Source organism: Neovison vison, chromosome 5 (assembly GCF_020171115.1).
Source record: "Neovison vison isolate M4711 chromosome 5, ASM_NN_V1, whole genome shotgun sequence".
In the NCBI taxonomy this organism is placed as follows: Eukaryota; Metazoa; Chordata; class Mammalia; order Carnivora; family Mustelidae; genus Neogale; species Neogale vison.
In genome coordinates, this window is record NC_058095.1 from 24,094,770 (window position 1) to 24,118,493 (window position 23,724).

General features: G+C 39.2%; 1 protein-coding gene across 1 annotated transcript; it reads left to right on the forward strand.

Annotated features, from left to right (window-relative positions):
• Positions 1–9,925: 9,925 nt before the first annotated feature.
• On the forward strand, positions 9,926–10,879 carry LOC122907336 (olfactory receptor 1A1-like). The gene has a single exon (XM_044250236.1). It carries the CDS (start codon positions 9,926–9,928, stop codon positions 10,877–10,879), a length of 954 nt encoding a protein of 317 aa, XP_044106171.1.
• Positions 10,880–23,724: the final 12,845 nt, after the last annotated feature.

Below are 23,724 nucleotides of genomic sequence, written 5' to 3' on the forward strand. Positions count from 1 at the left end.
ATGGCTATCAGACACATGAAAAAATGTTCATCATCACTAGCCCCCAGGGAGATTCAAATTAAAACCACATTGAGATATCACCCTACACCAGTTAGAATGGCCAAATTAGCAAGGCAGGAAACAACGTGTGTTGGAGAGGATGTGGAGAAAGGGATACACTTTTCCACTGTTGGTGGGAATGCAAGTTGGTGCAGCCTCTTTGGAGAACAGTGTGGAGATTCCTCAAGAAATTAAAAATAGAGCTTCCCTACGACCCTGCAATTGCACTCCTGGGTATTTACCCCAAAGATACAGATGTCGAAATAAGAAGGACCATCTGTACCCCAATGTTTATAGCAGCAATGGCCACGTTCGCCAAACTATGGAAAGAACCAAGATGCCCTTCAACGGACAAATGGATAAGGAAGATGTGGTCCATATACACGATGGAGTATTATGTCTCCCTTAGAAAGGATGAATACCCAACTTTTGTAGCAACATGGACGGGACTGGAAGAGATTATGCTGAGTGAAATAAGTCAAGCAGTGAGAGACAATTATCTATGGTTTCACTTATTTGTGGAGCATAACAAAAAGAATGGAGGACGTGGGTATTAGAGAGGAGAAGGGGGTTGGAGTAAATTGGAAGGGGAGGTGAATCATGAGAGACTAAGACTCTGAAAAACAATCTGATGGGTTTGAAGTGGCGGGGGAGTGGGAGGTTGGGGTACCAGGTGGTGGGTATTATAGAGGGCACAGATTGCATGGAGCACTGGGTGTGGTGAAAAAATAATGAATACTGTTATGCTGAAAATAAATATATTAATAAAAAACATTTTTAAAAAAAGAAATCTGTTACTCCCTGCACTGAAATTTTCATTCAAAAAAATTTTTTTTCTCCTGCCAAAAATAAAATGTATCACTAGGATACATCTAGGGATATTAACATTAATATTGTCCAGAGTATGGTTGGAATTTCACTTTGGGTTCCCTACAATATTACATTTTGGTGCAACTTTTAACTGTTGCTTGAGTTCTATTTGTTGGGTTTTCCTCCCTCTGGAACAACTATTGTTCTTAAATCAGAATTCCACATTCTTTTCAACACCCATATTTCTCTTTTTTATTGTTTTAAACTCATTTTTTCATTTTAAGTGTTTACTTTAATTCTAGCTAATTTACATTATTATTTTAAACTCCTTATTTTAATCTTCATCTGGAAAGACTTCTGAAGTCTGTTCTCCACATTACTAATATTTGTCTGATGTCAATTCCACATAAAGTCAATTGAAATCTTTTTTTGTTGTTGTTCTTAATCATTACTGTTTGTTGTTTCTATATCAGTTACATTTTCATCTAAATTTGTTTCTGACTTATACTATGTGTTTTCATGTGTTAACATGAAACAAATTAATTCATAAAAATTTTGTTTCCATTCTTACACTGTTTGCAGGTATAAGTGTGTGTGTGTGTGTGTGTGTGTGTGTTATGGTATGTAAGATGTTGCTCTCTATCCTACTCTGCAAATACATTTCATAAACCATTCCTTTAAAACAAAATGTTTAAATGAGAAGAGATTTTCTCAAGCCTGGATTTGCCAACAGACACCTCAATTTACCTTCTCTTGCCATCCAGAGGTTTTTCTCTTTGTGGGGAGGAGACAGTCAAATATTCTTTTGTACGTTAATGAAAGTCACTGTCCACAGTTAATATTTGCAAATATTTTGTATTAAATATCATTTTCTTCATAGTTCTCTCCAATACCATTGCATAATCCCTTGCCTCTAGTGGATTCCCAGTTTAAAAAAAAAAGTAGAAGTAGCAAGAGAATCTGGAAAGCAAGTCAACATCAAAATGGTGATTACAAGGAAGAAATATTACCATGACATGTCATAGTATCTGAGTCTTGGACACTGGAGCATGATCCTAACATAAGACAGTAACAACAGATCACTGAGTAACATGACTTGAAACATGTCTAGAGCAGAGTGTGGTGAAACAGTGTTGTACTAACATCTGTAGTAGATATGCACAGTCTGATGGAAGATTTTAGAGAGGCATCCAACAACTACAGGAGTAGATCAGGACTTCATTAAATAACAGTTAACACTGATTGGGCCTTTACCTAAGTTCTGTCTGCTAGACTCTTCTAAAGACACTTAAGATATTAATTCATTTGATCCTCACAGAAACTTTATGAGCATATTAGTAGTATTGTATGGTAGTATTAACAGTATTGGTGCTCTTATTTTAAAGGTGAGAAAGTATTTTTAATAACTGTCCAGGGTCAATTATAGCCAGTAAGAGAGAGATGTCTGGCCAGAGCTTAGTCTTCACCACAACCTTCTAAGAAAGGAAATGACCTCTCTGCCACAGAAGGTGCTAAGTTATAGAACAATTACCATTAAGCAGAACTTTTATAAAGGTAACAAACACATGAAGCTGACCAGATAAACAACTAAGTCCCATCCATCTATACAAATGCCTCAGCATGCTAGATAAAGAAAGTATAGTATCTACACTAACTCTCCTCAAGCTAAATCCTAAAGGAAAGATGAAATAGAATTCTTTCTCCCTGCAGACTTAACACCACAAAGTTTTTGGAGTAGTCTGGAAGAATGACCAGCTGTAGCACAGCCTTTGTATCCCAAGGGGTGGTTTCAAGTTTGTGTTGAACAGTAGGGAGGCCCACATTTCAACAAAGTCAACCCATGGCTTGGGTCATAGAGACACATTCTGCCTGATACCACCTTAACTATCTTTTCTCTAGAAGAGAACTATGAGAAAGATTACCCTTGAGAGTCACTGTGTCCCCTCAGGAGACAAGTATAAGAGTATGTCAACAGGCCTCAATGATTATTTGGATTTAGGCCTGAATGAACACCTTGGGGAGTCAGTTTTTAAAACATTATAACCTGGTGAATATTCATAATTTTCTTGAAGATATAACATATCCTTTTTCCTTGAAGAAGAAATTGAAGTCCTCATCTTCAGGCTCCATCCAGAACAGCTCCTGCTTCATTTTTTCCCACACATGGGAAGCTGGGGGCTTCCCTTTACAAGACGTCCCAGCCCTTCTCTGCCCCAGGAACAGAAGATTTACAATCCAGCATACCTGGCCCAAAAATTAAGGCTAACAAACACTAGGTGCTGACTAGAAGAAGAGAAGTGAAGGCCACTAGTTCAAGACCCTTTCTGACAGCATCTGAGCTGTCTCCACAGTGAAGAACCCAAGTCCTGTAAATGTTGAAGAGTCTATGACAGTGACATCAAAGGATACAGAGCCAACAGCTGCACTACCTGTGTGTGTTAGCTCCTTTGACACTCACAAAACCCTCAGAGGTAAGGAGAATTATTTTGTCATTTTATCAGATGAAAAAATGGTGAATTGAATTGTCCAGAGTCACACAGATAGGTAGGACTCACACTTTGGCTCTGGAATTAGACTCTCTAGATTTGGTAGACAAAAGGGAGAAAGTTGGGGAGGGCAGGCAAGAATTCCTCCTCTCTGACAAGGGTTACCTATGGACTTTTGTCTATGAAAATAGGATCAGGAAGAAGAGTTTCTGTTGGTTTTGTCAAGTCTGAGCCTTTTCTGACTCCTGAAAGTGTGTGTGTCTGGGTGTGTGTTTGCATGTGTGTGGACTTGCAGGAGTCCATCATCTCCTAGAATAGCTACAGAGCCACCTTGTACTCACATACTCAAGGGTGTTGGCAGATGGGCCCCTTCAGAAAATTGTGTTACTTCACAGTCAAAGCACTGATGGCCTGAACTATCAGGGATACTCAAAGCACTTAGAGGACTTTTGTTGGCTTTGTCTGCTACCACTGATGCCAGAGAGGGGAGGCATTCTGTCTTGTGTATCCTGAAAGATGGTCCTCAGCACCATCAAGACTGGAATTCTCAGAGCACAAACCCTTCCAGGAAGAGTCATTAGTGGTCAGCATTGCCTAGAAACCTGGTGTCTTTCCAGGAAGCTCAAGGCTGTCACTGCCTCTGGGATTCACATTGCTGCATGTCCTGCTACTCTTCTGGGGAGGAGAAGATACTGTCTGTCACCTCTTCCTCCTGGGCTTATGCAAGAATCATCTCTCCTCATGATCACCCCCAACATTTTGCTCTGTGCTTCTACATCCTCAGTCCCTGACTACTCAATACCCCTCTCTTTGGTTCCCTGTTTCTTTTGTTCCTGCAGTGATTAGACCAATCTCATCTTTTTCTGGTGCTGTTTTTCTTACATTCTTTCACTTTCTAATTTTATCCCCTTGTGATTGTCTCTATGTACCAGATTGTCGCTCTAAAATGTTGCCCTATTGATCAGTCACTTTATATATATGTGATATACATATATTTACATTAAACAAAATGTCCATATGCCTGTATCACAAAGAGTTAGTGTGGCCTACATCCGCTATACTAAGCCTACCTCCCAATGAATATAGAACCAAGTGTTTGCACTAGTTCAAAATCCTCCACATATGAACCCATGCATCTTTTCCAGATTGATTCTCCTGCTTTAATCTGCTTCTAATAAACGTATATAACTCATTTGCCCTGAAGTACTCCTCAAATGTATACTTTGTCTTTGAAATTTTCTCCATGATAAGGAAATGGGACTTTTATCTGTTAGATGATGCTAAATAGTGAATTAGTTGAAGACATGTGTACAATCACACTTTTATATTATAAATAGAATTTGGAGTCCAGTAAGCAGATGTCTCTATAAAGAAGCCTGCCTGAAAAAGGAATAACATAGATAAGAAGTGTCATGGTAGCTAGAAAGAATGAGGAACATTCATGGAATGACTAAACAGACTGTAATATGTTTAATGGTTAATGGTTAATGGGAAACAGCTGGTGTTGAGGAACCCCTGCAGAGAGCAAATACTGCAGCTGAAAGAATGGTGGAGTAACATAGCTGAGGAAGCAGAAGAGAATAATAATGAGAGTATATGGGATGCATGGACATTTTTCTTCTGAATCTTTGAGGAAAATGAAAAGGATGGGAGTAGGCATATGGAAACAATGTCCAGGCAATATTACCTCTCTCACCCCAGAGATAACTGCTGTTCAACAATGGGTAATGTATTCCCACTTAAGATGTATGTACTTTACCTGCATATACGCGTATTATTTTGTGTGTTAAAATTTACACGTATGGTGTGATTCACCAAATATCTTATGGCAACTTGTTTTTTTTTTTCCCCCATCACATTGTGGTTTTAAAAATTGTTCCATGCAAGACACTTGGGTGGCTCAGCTGGCTAGGCGTCCAACTCTCGATTTCAGCTCAGGTCATGACCTCAGGGTTGTGGGATCAAGCCCAATGTCAGACTCTACACACAATGTGGAGTCTGCTTGTCCCCCTCTCTCAGTTCCTCCACCCTGTGCACTTGCTCTCTCTATTCTCTAAAATAAATTAATTTTTAAAAAAGGAAATGTCATTTCAATTTAAAAAAATTGCTCCATGGACATACATTTAGTTCAGCTGTTGAACAATATTAATAAGCAAATGTGGTAGGGGCACTTGGGTGGCCCAGTTGGTTAAGTGTCTGCCTTCAGCTCAGGTCATGATCTCAGGGTCCTGGAATCGAGTCCCAAGCCCTGCTCAACATGGAGTCTACTTCTCCTTCTGTCCCTCCCCCAACTCATGCTCTCCCTCTCTCTCAAATAAATAAAATCTTTAAAGAAAAAAAAAAGCAAATGTTGTAAATAACTTATCCATTACTAGATTTTCTGTATGACAATATACAAATATGTTCTTGAACACATAATATTCTAGGATATAATCAAGAATTGGAAGTGTTAGTTAACTAGAGGTGTAAGAGTTATCAGCTTTCCTAGATACAGGATAACTGTTGTCCACATGATAAAATGAATTTTTCTTTCCTAACAGTTGGATTGTCAGACTTTAGGGTTGCTCCACGACAAAGGATGGTAATTGAATTTTATTTTAATTATGTTGAACATCTTTTATTTTGGTTATTGTGCATTCCACTTTCTCCTTCTATTACTTGCTGATTCAAGCCTTCTCTCCCATTACTTCCTACTGGGTTTTTGCTCTTTTTCCTCTTAGTATAGGAATTTTCTTTATTCTGAACATGGATCCCTTATTGATGTGTGTGTATCATATACCTCTTCCAGTCCATGACTTCTCTTCCTTTGTTCTCTATAGTGTCTGCTTCATACAAATGTTTTAAGTTTAAGGTTGTCAAATTTTACATGTTCTATCATATGTTGAACATTTTGTGCTGGACTAAGAAATCAGTTCCTACCCTGATATCATAAATATATTCCTTCTAAAGTTGGTAACATTTTGCTTTCCATAATCAATCCTCTAGGACTGATTTTCCATGTTATTTGTTATGTATAGCATCCAGTTGTCCAGCATGCCTTACCAACAGTCAGCCCAACCACTCCCTGCCTGATTCTGAACCAACCATATTATCTACCAATTACTAAGAAATAATTAATCTGTGTCTAGGCTTTCTGGTCTGTTACAGGAATTCTGTAGATTTGTCAGTCCCTATGCCAGAGCTAATCCACTATATGAAGTACCAGGAGTGGGATGCCTGGGAGACTCAATCAGTTAAGTGTTTGACTCTTGGTTTCAGCTCAGGTCTTGTTCTCATGGGTCATGAAATTGAGCCAGACTCTACACTCTGTGAGCCAGACTCTACACTCTGTGGGGATTCTGCTTGAAAACTCGCTCCCTCTGCCCTACTGCTCACTCTCTCTCTCAAAAATAAACAAATCTTTGAAGTAACAAAGGAAGTAATTTTCATACCTATAGGGCAGTCCTCTCTCCTTATGCTTTTCCTCTAATTGTCTCAGGTCTTTTTCACTCTTTGTTCTCCTGTATGAATGGTTGGGTCATTTTACCAACGCCCATTGTTAAAAGAAATCTGTGGTGTTTTGACAGGAATTGCAACAAATCATAAATTAATGGAACACAATTGATGTATTTAAAACATTGGGTCTCCATATACATTGCTTATGTCTACATATTCTTCTTTTCCTTCATTAAAGTTTTGCAATTTTTGAATCCCAACGTAGACCTTGTTTATTAGAATTATTTCTAGATACCTTAAATCTTCTGTTCATGTTGGGAATAGGAATCTTTCTAAAATAATATTTTGCAATGCATTTTTAAAGTGTACCAACAATATTGACTTTTCAACACTGGCTTACATCAAATAAATTTTCAGAAATTTTGTAGTTTGTATAGGGAGTCTCTCATGGATTTCTTTAGACAATCATTTTCTGTGAACTCTTTCAATTTTGTTCTTTCTCTTCCAATTCATATATGGCAAAAATTTCTTCTAGTGTCCTCTTCACAAATAGGACCACATTTCAAGTTTATGCTGAAGGCTCAATATAAATTCCCTGCTGTGTATGGATAAGTGGCCACATCTCCCAGGGGTACCACAACATCAGCTCTGATCCACAACTCCTGCTGAGTTCTTTTTCTTTCTTTACCTCTGTAATACCATTTCTTTCTTTTAGATTTGGCTATATATATTTCTTTTCCTTTAGTAACTAGTATAGATAGTCTATGTGTTTTAATAGGGATTTGATGTATCAATATCAGCTGTCTGTCATATTGGCAACACGGTCTCTGTAATGCTCTACTTCTCTACCATTTCAGATAACCATAGTTTCTGAGACACCCCATTTATTGAACCACCACTACTCTGAAATAACATGATTCTGTGTACATAGGGTAAAGGGCATTTAAGAGGAAAAAATTCAATTTGTTTACGTAAAGAGATGAAAAAGAACAACATTTTTAGGGGAAGGTAATTTTACCTGCTTCCCCTTACCTACCATATAATTTCAGTGTGTACTATAGGAGACACTGAGAATTAGTAATTAACTTAATTACAGATAGATTAAATTATTGAGGTCAAGATCTCTTTAGAAAACTTAATGAATTACTGGGGAGCCTGGGCAGCTCCATCAGTTAAGCATCTGTCTTTGGCTCAGGTCATGATGTCAGGGCCCTGGGATTGAGCCCAGAGTCTGAGTCCCTGCTCAGTGGGGAGTCTGTTTCTCCCCCTTCTGCTGCTTCTCTCTGCCCTTGCTCACTCACTTCTCACTCTCTCTCTCTGTCTCAAATAAATAAATAAATATTTAAAAAAAAACAGAAAACATTGTGAATTAGTCTGTCTGGGCTACAGTAGCAAATACATGTAAAATATGTAACAGTTTAAGCAGAATAAAGTTCTATCTGTCACATAGTGGATGTGCATGATGGTGAGTAAATGAATGAAGAGTACTGGAAACACAGGCTCATTGCACCATGTGATTCCACCATCCCCTTTAGCCTCCGGGCCATTTGCATCCAGCTGGCCCAAGGGGACAGAGACTTTGGAGGAAGAGCAGAATTCAATATATAGATTGGCTAGAACTCAGTCACAAGCTACACTTCAGTGTAAGGGAGGCTGGAGTATGTAGTCTAGCTCGGTCTCCAGGAAGAAGAGAACAAAGTGGATTTGGGTAATATTCTAGTAGTCTCTGACACACTTAGTATGCCTCAGAATTCAGGTGAATGAAAAGAGGGAATCTTCTTTAGTCGAGATACTAGGGAGCACTACAATATTTCAGGTAGGAATTGATGGTGGTCAAAACTAAAGCACTGAAACAATAAGTAGGAAACTTATATATGAATTATTTAAAATGAAGAATCAACAAGATCAGATATTGATGTGAGGGATAACCTAAGTGACAATACCTGGTAGCATCCTCTGTGTGAGAAGCCATGGAACAAACCTGGTTATAGTCAAACTATTGAATATGAATGTATTGGTATATAAAATAATATTCCAAGTAATCTCCATAAGGGAGATTAAAAATAAAAAAGGGTTCTCGGGGGCCCCTGGGTGGCTCAGTGGGTTAAGCCTCTGGCTTTGGCTCAGGTCATGGTCCCAGGGTCCTGGGATCGAGCCCTGCATCGGGCTTCCTGCTCAGTGGGGAGCCTGCTTCCCTTCCTCTCTCTCTGCCTGCCTCTCTGCCTACTTGTGATCTCTTGTCTGTCAAATAAATAAATAAAATCTTTTAAAAAAAAGATAGGGTTCTCTTTCTCAAGTATTCCATTGTCTACTCAAGAAAGATGTGCAGAGGATGAGGTTCAGTCAGACATGTTGGTGGGATGGCTGGTCATGGAAATTAGAAGAAAAGATCTGGTCTATACATAGAGACCTAGAGTCTACTAAGCAGGGGATGAAGCCACAATGGAATTGGATGAGTCATTAGAGGAAATAATTTTTAAAAATGGGAAGAGAAGATCAAAGAGAAAAATATTCTGATACCACAAATTTCCAGGCTTGGAATAAAGATGAAACCTATTGAAGGAAGTGATAAATGTCTACTTTCAAAATTGGAGAGTAAACACCCAATTCTTCCTTTGCTACGACCTAAGCCCAGTAGTATTAAAATTTACAATCTTCCATGCCAGTTCAGACAGACACCAGTTACCTCCTAGCTCTGGGTTCATTCTCAGTCTAGTTGGTGGAAGAATTTCTGATTGTTCACAGTGTTTTTGTACTAACCACTCCTTCCACTGGAGAGATTTTTTCAAAGACTCCAAAACATTGTTCTTTTATTTCCATATGTAATAAAACTAGTATGTGATTCTGCAATCTCCATTAAGTTGTAAGGTGCTACAGACCAGAGACTATATCATATATGACTAAATGGATGAATAAACTGTTTTTCACATGTTTATAATTTTTCTGCAAAGCTTAACAAAATTTCTAGCACATGGAAATTAGGTACACTGACAAACAGGGAATCCCCCCAACAATTTATTGGATTTAGCACACCTAAGTATAGACACAAAAATCACAGGGGTCAAAAGAGGTGATTTAGGAAGACCATTACACACAGTAACTTTACTAATAATTCTGGATTCCTCTCCTCTTTCTGCTGAAGGATCCATGAGAGGATGAGAGGAGACAACGAGTCCTTTACCCTTGGTTTCATTCTCCTGGGAGTCAGTGGTCAGCAGCAACAGGAAGACTTCTTCTTCATCCTCTTCCTGTTCATTTACCCCATCACACTGATTGGGAATCTGCTCATCATCTTGGCCATTCAGTCTGACATTCGCCTTCACAACCCCATGTATTTTTTCCTTGCCAATCTCTCCTTTGTTGACATCCTCTTCTCCTCTGTAACCATCCCTAAAATGCTAGCCAACCATGTCTTAGGCAGCAAGGCCATCTCCTTTAGGGGATGCCTAACACAGATGTGTTTCATGATTGGCATGGCTAACACAGATAGCTACATCCTGGCTGTGATGGCATATGATCGTGCTGTGGCCATCAGCCGCCCACTTCATTACACAACAATTATGAGCCCACGGACATGTGTCTTCCTAGTTGTTGGGTCTTGGGTGGTTGGAAATACCAATGCCCTCTCCCACACTCTGCTCACAGCTCGTCTGTCCTTCTGTGGCAGCAAGGAAGTAACCAACTTTTATTGTGACATTACCTCTTTACTCAAGCTATCGTGTTCTGACACCTACTTTAATGTGAAGATGATGTACCTAGGGGTTGGTGTTTTCTCCGTGCCATTACTATGCATCATCATCTCCTATGTCCAGGTCTTTTCCACAGTCTTACGGGTTCCATCCACCAAGGGTGTGCTCAAAGCCTTCTCTACCTGTGGTTCTCACCTCACAGTTGTCTCTCTGTATTATGGGACAGTCATGGGCATGTATTTCCGCCCTCTGTCTAGTTACAGCTTAAAGGATGCAGTGATAACTGTGATGTATATCGCAGTGACCCCAATGTTAAATCCTTTCATTTATAGTCTGAGAAACCGAGACATGAAAGCTGCCCTGGGGAAACTCTTCAGCAAGACTCTCTTCCTAAACAGTGTGAGATCATTGAAGAGTTAATTGGAGTCACCAATTAGGATGAACTTAGAATCCAGCCCCAATATCCTCCCCCTCCAAGAAGCCACCTTTTTCTCCCAGGCCGATGCCACTCAAGTCTGCAGACTTCCCTTTGATTTTTTCAGGTTCCAGAGTAGAAGTGGTGTCAGCAATATGTAGCTTCACCCTTTCAGACATCAGGTATAATTGAGTAAGAGTCAATATTATCTTTGAATATCACTTTTTGTTAGGATTCTTTCTTTTTTTAAAAAAGATTTTATTTATTTATTTATTTGACAGAGAGAAATCACAAGTAGGCAGAGAGGCAGGCAGAGAGAGTGAGAGAGGAGGAAGCAGGCTCCCTGCTGAGCAGAGAGCCCGATGCGGGGCTCGATCCCAGGACCCCGAGATCATGACCTGAGCCGCAGGCAGCGGCTTAACCCTCTGAGCCACCCAGGCACCCCAAGGATTCTCTCTTTCTAGGTTTTTATGTAATATTGAATTCCCTCATTATGTAATTCATTTATTCATTCTCTTAACCTCATCTATTCCACCTTCTCTCCTTCTTTGCCCTAACACTTTCATCTTTGGAAGGGGCATTAAGTTTAGTCTCATTCACTTGTAGGCAGCAATGCCTGTCTAACTAGTCCCTCCCTATCCGTCCACTTTATTCAGATAAGGCAATGTTACATAAGTACAGATCTAGAACATCCTTCCTCATCCCCTGTTCCCCAGATCCACCAGAAAAAACAGTTGGGACACACCATTAGCCCTTCTCGTGTTCATGTTGTGTGTGAGCACACCCTTGGGAAGCCAGCCCTTCATACATCATCTCCACCCATTTCAGACCACCAATGTTTTAATTGCCAGTTCCAATTTTCTATCAAGCTACTACTCTAAAGAGGATATCTGTCTGCTTACTGCTGGACATTATGGGCTATAAAATGTGTGACTTGCTATGAAGAAATGATGGACAGCCACACAAAATGGTGCAATAGCTTCTCTTCTGGTTCTTTTACACACTTTGAGTTTCTGCATCTACCACCAGGTGAGGAAAGCCTAGTCCAGAGTAAGTGTCTACTCCTATTAGTCCCAAGTGTTGGCTCCTAGGGCTACCGACATCAGTCTCACTTGTCAGCTGAAGTCAGGGCCTTCCCCACAGAATAGATGCTGTGGAGCCATCTGTAGTCTCTATCTCTTTTGCTAACAGACAGAACAGTTCTTATTGGCATTTTGTGCCTTACAAAGTGTAAGAAAAATATGCCTAGATTCAGGCCACCTCTACATTATTGCAGGACTCTAGGTCTACTCATTTCATAGACCCAGGTGGCCACCTCAAGTGAGTGCTTCAGGATATCTACTTGCCCATTCCAATATCCTTCCGAACTTGGAAGTGAGTTCTGATGGGTTTTCAACTCATCCTACTTTAATGCATTCCTCAAATTCCCACTGTGATTACTACAGTGCTGATCCTGATATGAAGATCTTTTTAACAGGACAGCTTGCCAATGTCCTTCTGCTGGGCCACATATAATTAGGCAATTGGTAACTTCCCATGAGTCATTAAAAGCCTAAATTTTTAGGCTTTTACCACTGTGCAGTCAGTGTCATATTCTGAATCTACAGCTATTGCAAATTTTTAACCTTTAGCTATATGTGGCTGTAGAACCCTTGAAATGTGCTGAGTAAATTGAAATGTGTTGTGAATGTAAATTACACTCAATTTTGATGATGATAAAATATCAATACTATTTTAAAATATTGATTGCATGTTGAAATGACAATAATTTGGACATATTGGATTAAATAAATATATTATCAAAACTATTTTCACGTGTTTCTTTTTCCTTTTTTCTCCAGGTTTATTGCTCATCTATTCATAAAACCAACCCTTCTTTCACTGGTCTTCTATTATTTTCTTGGTCTCTATTTCATTTATTTCTGCTCTGATCTTCTTTGCTTCCTTCCTTCTGCTAGCTATAGGCTTAGTGTATTCTTCTTTTTTGTTCCATGAGGTATAAAATTAAGCTGTTTAATTGACATTTTTATTTTCTTTTAACATATTATTGCTATAAACTTATCTCTACAAATGCTTTTGCAGAATCCCATGGGTTTTGATATATTGTATTTTTATTTCCACTCATTTTCATTTATTTTCCCTGATATTAATTTTTATCTTTAAAAAATTTTTTTTATTATTTTATTAACATATAATGTATTATTAGCCCCAGGAGTACAGGTCTGTGAATCGCCAGGTTTACACACTTCACAGCACTCATCTTAGCACATACCTTCCCCAATGTCCATAACCCAACCACCCTCTCCCTAGCACCCTCCCCCTGACAACCCTCAGTTTGTTTTGTGAAATTAAGTCTCTTATGCTTTGTCTCCCTCCTGATCCTATCTTGTTTCATTTATTCCTTTCCTATCCCCCAAACCTGCCATGTTGCCTCTCAACTTCCTCATGTCAGGGAGATCATATAATAATTGTCTTTCTCTGATTGATGTATTTCACTGAGCATAATACTCTCTAGTTATATCTATGTCATTGCAAATGGCAAGATTTCATTTCTTTTGATTTCTTTTGATATATATATACCATCTCTTCTTTATCCATTCATCTGTTGATGGACATCTAGGTTCTTTCCATAGTTTGGCTATTGTGGACTATGCTGCTATAATCATTCGGGTGCACATGCCCCTTCAGATCACTACATTTGTATCTTTAGGGTAAATACCCAGTAGTGTAATTGCTGGGTCATAGTGTAGCTCTATTTTCAACTTTTTGAGGAACTTCCATATTCTTTTCCAGAATGGTTGCACCAGCTTGCATTCCCACTAACAGTGTAGGAGGGCTCCCCTTTCTCCACATCCTTGACAGGATCTGTCATTTCCTGACTTGTTAATTTTAGCTATCCTGACTGGTGTGAGGTGGTATCTCATTGTGATTTTGATTTGTATTTCCCTGATCCAAGTGATGTGGAACACTTTCATGTATCTGTTGGCCATCTGAATGTCTTCTTCGCAGAAATGTCTGTTCGTGTCTGTTCGTGTCTTCTATCCATTTCTTGATCAGATTATTTGTTCTTCGGGTGTTGAGTTTGATAAGTTCTTTATAGATTTTGGATACTAGCCCTTTATCTGCTATGTTGTTTGCAAATATCTTCTCCCATTTTGTCAGTTGTTTTTTGATTTTGTTAACTGTTTCCTTTGCTGTGCAAAAGCTTTTGATCTTGATGAAGTCCCAATAGTTCTTTTTTCCCTTGCTCCCCTTGCTTTTGGCAATGTTTCTAGGAAAAATTTGCTGCAGCTATGGTCAAAATGGTTGCTGCCTGTGTTCTTCTCGAGGATTTTGATGAATTCCTTTCTCACATTGAGGTCCTTCATCCCTTTTGAGTCTATTTTAATGTGTAGTGTAAGGAAATGTGTAGTGTAAGGAAATTTTCCTGCATTTGGCTGTCCAATTTTCCCAACACCATTTGTTGAAGAGACTGTGTTTTTTCCATTGGATATTCTTTCCTGTTTTGTCGAAAATTACTTGACCATAGAGTTGAGGGTCCATTTCTGGGCTCTCTATTCTGTTCCATTGATCTATGTATCTGTTTTTGTGCCAGTACCATTCTGTCTTGAGGATGACAGCTTTGTAACAGAGCTTGAAGTTGTTGGTTGCAATGCCACCAACTTTAGGTTTCTTCCTCAAAATTCATCTGGCTATTCGAGGCCTTTTCTGGTTCCATATAAATTTTAGGATTATTTGTTCCATTGCTTTGAAGAAATGCATGGGATTTTGATAGGGATTGCATTAAATGTGTAGATTGCTTTACGTAGCATAGACATTTTCACAATATTTGTTCTTCCAATCCAGGAGCATGGAACATTTTTCCATTTCTTTGTGTCTTCCTCAATTTCTTTCATGAGTACTTTATAGTTTTCTGAGTACAGATTCTTTGCCTCTTTGGTTAGGTTTATTCCTAGGCATCTTATGGTTTTGGGTGCAATTGTAAATGGGATTGACTCTTTAATTTCTATTTCTTCTGTCTTGTTGTTGGTGAATAGAAATGCAACTGATTTCTGTGCACTGATTTCATATCCTGACACTTTACTGAATTCCTGTACAAGTTCTAGCAGATTTGGAGTGGAGTCTTTTGGGTTTTCTACAGGAAGTATCATATCATCTGCAAAGAGTGATAGTTTGACTTCTTCTTTGCTGATTCAGATGCCTTTAATTTCTTTTTGTTGTCTGATTGCTGAGGCTAGGCCTTCTTCTACTATGTTGAATAGCAGTGGTGATAATGGCCATCCCTGCCATTTTCCTGACCTTAGGGGCAAAGCTCTCAGTTTTTCTCCATTGAGCATGATATTTTCTGTGGATTTTTCATGGATGGCTTTGATGATATTGAGGTATGTACCCTCTATCCCTACACTTTGAAGAGTTTTGATCAAGAAAGGATGCTGTACTTTGTCAAATGCTTTTTCAGCATCTATTGAGAGTATCATATGGTTCTTGTTCTTTCTTTTAATAATATATTGTATCACATTGATTGATTTTCAGATGATAAACCAAACTTGCAGCCCTGGAATAAATCCCACTTGGTTGTGGAGAATAATCCTTTTAATGTTTTAATGATCCTATTGGTTAGTATTTTGGTGAGAATTTTCCCATCTGTGTTCATCAAGGATATTGGTCTGTAATTCTCTTTTTTTATGGGATCTTTGGTTTGGGGATCAAGGTAATTCTGGCCTCATAGAACAAATTCAGAAGTTTTCCTTCCATTTCAATTTTTTGGAACAGTCTCAGAAGAATAGGAATTAATTATTCTTTAACATTTGGTAGAATTCCCCTGGGAAGCCATCTGGCCCTGGGCTCTTGTTTCTTGGGAGATATTTGGTGACTGCTTCAATCTCCTTACTGGTTATGGGTCTGTTCAGGTTTTCTGTTTCTTACCAGTTCACTTTTGGTAGTTTATATGTCTCTAGGAATGCATCCATTTCTTCCAGATTGTCAAATTTGCTGGTGTATAGTTGTTCATAATATGTTCTTATAATTGTTTGTATTTTTTTTTTTTTTGGTGTTGGTTGTGATCTCTCCTTTTTCATTCATGATTTTATTAATTTGGCTCCTTTCTCTTTTCTTTTTGATAAGTTTGGCCAGGGGGTTATCAATCTTGTTAATTCTTTCAAAGAAACAGCTCCTAGTTTTGTTGATTTGTTCTATTGTGGTTTTTTGGTGTTGTTGTTGTTGTTGGCGTTTGTTTGTTTGTTTCTACCTCATTGATTTCTGCTCTGATCTTTATTATTTCTCTTCTCCTGCTGGGTTTAGGCCTTCTTTGTTTTTCTTTCTCCGGCTCCTTTAGGTGTAGGGTTAGGTTGTGTTTTTGAGACCTTTCTTGTTTCTTGAGAAAGTCTTGTATCACTATATATTTTCCTCTCAGGACTGCCTTTGCTGTGTCCCACAGATTTTGAAACATTGTGTTTTCATTATCATTTGTTTCCATGGATTTTTTCAATTCTTTATTTCCTGGTTGACCCATTCATTCTTTAGAAGGATGCTCTTTAGCCTCCATGTATTTGGGTTCTTTCAAAACTTCCTCTTGTGATTGAGTTCTAGCTTCAGAGCATTCTGGTCTGAAAATATACAGGGAATGATCCCAATCTTTTGGTACTGATTGAGACCTGATTTGTGACCCTGAATGTGATTTATTCTGGACAATGTTCCATATTCACTAGTGAAGACCGTGTATTCTGTTTCTTTGTGATAGAATGTTCTGAATATATCTGTGATGTCCATCTGGTCCAGTGTGTTATTTAGGCCTTTATTTCCTTGTTGATCTTTTGCTTGGATGATCTGTCCATTTCAGTGAGGGGAGTGTTAAAGTCCCCTATTATTATTGTATTAGGGTTAATGTGTTTCTTTGATTTTGTTATTAATTAGTTTATATAGTTGGCTGCTCCCAGGTTAGGGGAATAGATATTTAAAATTGTTAGATCTTCTTGTTGGACAGAACTTTTGAGTATGATATATTGTCCTTCCTCATCTCTTATAAGTCTTTGGCTTAAAATCTACTTTATCTGATATAAGGATTGCCACTACAGCTTTCTTCTGATGTCCATTGGCATGGAAAATTGTTTTCCGCCCCCTCACTTTACATCTGGAGACATCTTTAGGTCTAAAATGAGTTTCTTATAGATGGCATATTGATAGGGTTTTTTTTAATACATTCTGAAGCCCTGTGTCTTTTGATTGGAGCATTTAGCCCATTTACATTCAAGGTAACTATTGAGAGATATGAATTTAGTGCCATTGTATTGCCTGTAAGGTGACTGTTACTGTATATTGTCTCTGTTCCTTTCTAATCTCCTACTTTTAGGATCTCTCTTTGCTTAGAGGACCCCTTTCAATATTTCCTGTAGAGCTGGTTTGGTGTTTACAAATACTTTTAGTTTTTGTTTGCCCTGGAACTTTTTATCTCTCCTTCTATTTTCAATGATAGCCTAGATGGATATAGTATTCTTGGCATCATATTTTTCTCATTTAGTACTCTGACTATATCATGCCAGTTCTTTCTGGCTTTCCAGTTCTCTGTGGATAAGTCTGCTGTCAATCTAATATTTTTAACATTGCATGTGTAAGTTTTACTATTAGATGGTGGGGTGTGGACCTATTCTTACTGATTTTGAGGGGGGGTTCTCTGGGCCTCCTGAATTTTGATGCTTGTTCCCTTTGCCCTATTAGGGAAATTCTCTACAATAATTTGCTCCAATATACCTTCTGCTCCCCTCTCTCTTTCTTCTTCTTCTGGAATCCCAATTATTCTAATGTCGTTTCGTCTTCTGGTATCACTTATCTTTTGAATTCTCCCCTCGTGGTCCAGTAGTTGTTTGTCTCTCTTTTGCTCAGCTTCTTTATTCTCCATCATTTGGTCTTCTACATCACTAATTCTTTCTTCTGCCTCATTCATCTTAGCAGGAAGAGCCTCCATTTTTTTTCCAATTTATTTATTTTCAGAAAAACAGTATTCATTATTTTTTCACCACACCCAGTACTCCATGCAAGCCGTGCCCTCTATAATACCCACCACCTGGTACCCCAACCTCCCACTCCCCCGCCACTTCAAACCCCTCAGATTGTTTTTCAGAGTCCATAGTCTCTCATGGTTCACCTTCCCTTCCAATTTACCCAAAAGCACATACCCTCCCCAATGTCCATAACCCTACCCCCCTTCTCCCAACCCCCCTCCCCCCAGCAACCCACAGTTTGTTTCGTGAGATTAAGAGTCACTTATGGTTTGTCTCCCTCCCTATCCCATCTTGTTTCATGGATTCTTCTCCTACCCACTTAAGCCCCCATGTTGCATCACCACTTCCTCATATCAGGGAGATCATATGAGAGTTGTCTTTCTCTGCTTGACTTATTTCGCTAAGCATGATATGCTCTAGTCCCATCCATGTTGTCGCAAATGGCAAGATTTCATTTCTTTTGATGGCTGCATAGTATTCCACTGTGTATATATACCACATCTTCTTGATCCATTCATCTGTTGATGGACAGCTAGGTTCTTTCCATAGTTTGGCTATTGTGGACATTGCTGCTATAAACATTCGGGTGCACGTGCCCCTTTGGATCACTACGTTTGTATCTTTAGGGTAAATACCCAGTAGTGCAATTGCTGGGTCATAGGGCAGTTCTATTTTCAACATTTTGAGGAACCTCCATGCTGTTTTCCAGAGTGGTTGCACCAGCTTGCATTCCCACCAACAGTGTAGGAGGGTTCCCCTTTCTCCGCATCCTCGCCAGCATCTGTCATTTCCTGACTTGTTGATTTTAACCATTCTGACTGGTGTGAGGTGATATCTCATTGTGGTTTTGATTTGTATTTCCCTGATGCCGAGTGATATGGAGCACTTTTTCATGTGTCTGTTGGCCATCTGGATGTCTTCTTTGCAGAAACGTCTGTTCATGTCCTCTGCCCATTTCTTGATTGGATTATTTGTTCTTTGGGTGTTGAGTTTGTTAAGTTCTTTATAGATTTTGGACACTAGTCCTTTATCTGCTATGTTGTTTGCAAATATCTTCTCCCATTCTGTCAGTTGTCTTTTGGTTTTGTTAACTGTTTCCTTTGCTGTGCAAAAGCTTTTGATCTTGATGAAATCCCAATAGTTCATTTTTGCCTTTGCTTCCCTTGCCTTTGGCGATGTTCCTAGGAAGATGTTGCTGCGGCTGAGGTCGATGGAGCCTCCATTTTTATTGCACCTCATTAATAGCTTTTTTAATTTCAGCTTGTTTAGATTTTAGTTCTTTTATTTCTCCATAAAGGGATTTTTTTTCTCCAGACAGTTTTTCTCTAATATCTTCCATGCCTTTTTCAAACCCAGCTAGCACCTTGAGAATCATCATTCTGAACTCTAGATCTGACATATTACCAAGAACTCTAGTCTTTGGTACTGCCTCTTGCTCTTTTTTATTTTTGTGGTGAGTTTTTCTGCCTTGTCATTTTATCCAGATAAGAATATATGAAGGAGAGAATAAAATACGAAAAGGGTGGCAAATGCCCCAGAAAAATGTGTGTTAACCAAATCAGAAGAGACCCCAAATCATGGGGGGAAGAAAGGGAGTAAAAAAAGTTCAGTAAGTAAATAATAAATAGATAAATAAATAAATAAGAAAAAATATATATTAGACTGGTGAATAGAACAGAGCCACCGACTTAATTTTGGGAGTATTTTGGTCTCTTAGAAGAAATTACCTCCCAAAATTTTAAATAGATAAAAACTTTTATATATATTTTATATAAAAAATATATAAATTATTTTATATATTTATATATTAATTTTATATACTTATATATAAAACATATATAAATATATATATAAATAAGGGTAAGCAAAATGAAGGGATGGAATATGACTGTAAAGGTGAAATTTTTTTTTTAATCTAAAAAAGGAGTTGATAAGATAAGTTGGTTGGGAAAAGAAAGAAAAAGAAAGTGGAGAGAATTTGTTCAGGCTGGAGACTAGAACAAAGTCTTGTGCTAGATTTAGGGTATATTTTGATCTATTAGAAGGAGTTGTATCCCAGAATTTTTTAGAAGAAAAAAACGCAAGGAGGGGGGACAAGATGGCAGGGAAGTAAAAGGAGGTGCCTTTTCAGCCTGTACTCCAAAGTGAGCTGATTACCTACCAAAGAACTCCGATCACCCATGAAATCAGCCTGAGATCAGAATTATACATGTCTGGATCTCTACAGGGGCAGAAGACGCCAGTGGGCAGGTAAAGCGGAGTGGGAACAGCGATATCAGAATATAAACAAAAGGGGGAGGGAGCCACCAGAGCAACCGGTTGGAAAGTAATTCCCCAATACAAGCGAGAGTGCCCTGCGTTTGGCGACCAGCATTAACTGGGAGACTGGTTGAAAGCACTCCAAAAGAGCAAAGGATCATGGGGGGAAATTGTGGGAATTGGGGCAGCTAGGAACAGGGGCTTAAGTCCCCGATCCCAGGACAGCCTCCCCTGGCGCTGAGGCAGAGAGAGTGCGGCAGAGAAACCAGCTCTTGGTCCCTAAGCGACCGAGAACGCATGGGGTCCATTTCCTGTGAGGGGATGGGAGCCACGCTGGGTGGCAGAATGCTCGAGCCCTGCTATAGAGCCTGAGATACTCGCTTGAGAGAGGTACAAAGGCCCAGCCGGCGCCCTTTGATATGCGCCATTGTTTCAGACCAAACTCCCCCCAGAGAGGAGCGTGGAAGGCCCAGCCTGGTGCTTTCGGACCTGCGCCCTGTTCTCAGAGCCTGAGACCCGCGTGCAACCCACAGTCTCCCCTGAAATTGGTGTGCGCAAGCCAGGCGCTCTTAGACCCAGAAAGACCAGGCACTCTCAGCCCGGGCCAGCGGGAAAATCTCAGTGTGCAATCGCTGCTTGGAACCTCTCTGGCGGTCTCTGGAGCTGCCCAGACAGCCGCCACTGCCTTGGCTTTGGGTACAAGCAAAAGATCCTGCGTCCCCAGGGACCGCGACTTGGAACCTGCTCTGCCAGCGGCCAAGGGGGAACTTATTTAAGCTCTGCAACCAGACTGAGGCTTCTCTCTGAGAGGGAGATAAGGGTGCGGTTTGTTTTCCTCTAAAACTACAAAAACTATCAAAAGCCGTCAAAGTGAGAGAAAAAAAAAAAAGTGAACAAACATAAAAACCGCCAGAGAACAAAAGCCTGAAAAAAACCAGTTTCCTCAGAGCGCACCCCCTTGAGGGGGGGTGGGAGGACTTAACTCAGGGTACATCATTGACTGAAAACCCATGTGGCAGGCCCCTCCCCCAAAAAACAAACCAAGAAAGAAAAAAAAGAGAAAAAAAAAAAGGACTACAAGAGAACAACCATTACTTCTTAGGAAAACTTTTATTTTTCACTTGTTCCCACTATTCTGGTTCTTTTTTTTTTAATACATAGGTAATTTTTTTAACCTATTTACCATCACAGCGAGCTGTACAGTACATCAAATTCCATAATAACCTTCTAACATGAACTTTTTGATACATACACCTATGTTTTTCTTTTGCATTTCTATTTTTTGAATTCCTTTTTTTTAAATTTTAGTTTAGTTTAGTCTAGTTTTATCCTTTTTATTTTTATCTTCTAATATTCATAGGGGAGGTGAACCATGAGAGACTATGGACTCTGAAAAACAATCTGAGGGGTTTGAAGTAGAGTTAAACTTCAAAGTAATCCCCTTTCCCCAATCAATGCTACCCCTATAGGTAAACCAATTTTTAATCCCCCTTTATCTTAGGAAAGTTGAGTCCTTTAACAAAGATATCAAGATACATCCAGGAAGAATCAAAACAACCTTCCTCGCACACACTGAGAATTTATAACCACTCTCCCATCTTTTTCTTCCACCAGTGTTTCTGTGTTTTTGTGTTTGTCCTGATAGCATATAAATCTTACACTTGGGGTTCTTTTTGACGAGGTTCTTCCTTTATTTGCATATATATTTTTTCTCTTGTTAAATACTTGTATCAGTCTTTTTGTTTGTCTGTTTTTGTTTGTCTACTTCATAAATCTTACCTTGGGGCCCATTTGGGCTGAACCTTCTCTTTCATCTTCCCTTTCTTTCCTGTCTCTCTCTCCCTCTCTCTTTTTTTTTCTTTTCTTTTTTTTTTCTTCTTTTTCTTTTCTTTTGTCTCTCGTTTGGGTGGGGAATCCTGATTGCTCCGAAGTGTTCCAGGGTGCACCTTGACTACACCACGGTTGATACATCCAGCTACATCTGTTCAGTCATCTCCCACCAAAATGACTAGGAGAAGGAATGCCCAACAGAAGAAAAATACAGAGGACGGACCTTCTGCAACAGAGCTAATGGCTATCAACATAGACAATATGTCGGAAAGAGAATTCAGGCTAAAAATTATCCAGGCAGTAGCTAGGTTGGAGAAAGCCATGGATGACCAAATGGAATTGATTAGGGCCGAGCTGAAAGAGATGAGAGATGACGTTCACAATGTTAGGGCGGAGCTTAAAGCTATCAGGGAGGAGGTTCACAATGATCTCAATGAGTTCCAATCTAATCTAAACTCTCTCAAAGCTAGGGTAACTGAGACAGAAGATAGAATTAGTGATCTGGAGGACAAGCAGATAGAGAGAAAGGACCAGGAGGAAACCTGGAACAAATAGCTTAGAAACCACAAAAACAGAATCAGGGAAATAAATAATGCCATGAAGCGTTCCAACGTCAGAATTTTTGGAATCCCGGAAGGGGAGGAGAAAGAAAGAAGTCTAGAAGATATAGTGGAACAAGTCTTTCATGAAAATTTTCCCAATCTCACGAATGGAACCAGCATTCATGTACTAGAGGCTGAAAGGTATCCACCCAAGATTATACATTCCAAAAAAAAAATCACGACACCTGATAGTCAAATTGAGGAATTATAATTGTAGGTATAATCTCTTGAAAGCCACTAAGGCAAAGAGGCTCCTTACTTACAGAGGTAAGCCCATCAGAGTAACGTCAGACCTGTCCACAGAGACCTGGCAAGACAGAAAAGGCTGGCAAGATATATTCAGGGTACTAAATGAGAAGAACATGCAGCTGAGAAAACTTTATCCAGCAAGACTGACATTCAAAATGGATGGAGAGATAAAGAGTGTCCAAGACCGGCAAGGCTTAAAAGACTGCAACGACTGAGCCGACACTGCAGGAAATATTAAGGGGTGTTCTGTAAAAGAGGAAAAATCCTAAGAATAGCATTGCACAGAAATATAGAGACAATCTACAGAAAGAAAGACTTCAAAGGTAACTCGATGTCAATAAAAACTTATCTATCAATAATCACTCTTAATGTGAATGGCCTAAATGCGCCCATAAAATGGCACAGGGTTGCAGATTGGATAAAGCGACAGGATCCATCCATATGTTGTCTACAAGAGACCCATTTTGAACCTAAAGATACACCCAGACTGAAAGTGAAGGGATGGAGAAGCATCTTTCATACCACTGGGCCTCAAAAAGGCTTGGGTAGCGATTCTCATATCAGATAAATAGATTTTAAACTAAAGACTGTAGTCAGAGATACAGAAGGACACTACATAATCCTTAAAGGAACTATCCACCAAGATGATCTAACAATTGTAAATATCTATGCTCCCAATATGGGAGCAGCCAATTACTTAAGAAAACTGTTAATCAAGATAAAGAGTCATATTGATATGAATACACTAATTGTAGGAGATCTTAACACGCCTCTCTCAGAAATAGACAGATCATCGAAGCAGAAACTCAACAAAGAAACAAGAGCATTGAATGACACATTGGACCAGATGGACCTCATAGATATATACAGAACATTCCACCCTAAAACAGCAGAATACTCATTCTTCTCAAG

Bases quoted from the DNA above. Each gene is read 5' to 3' on its own strand.
- LOC122907336 (XM_044250236.1), top strand. From the start codon at position 9,926: ATGAGAGGAGACAACGAGTCCTTTACCCTTGGTTTCATTCTCCTGGGA.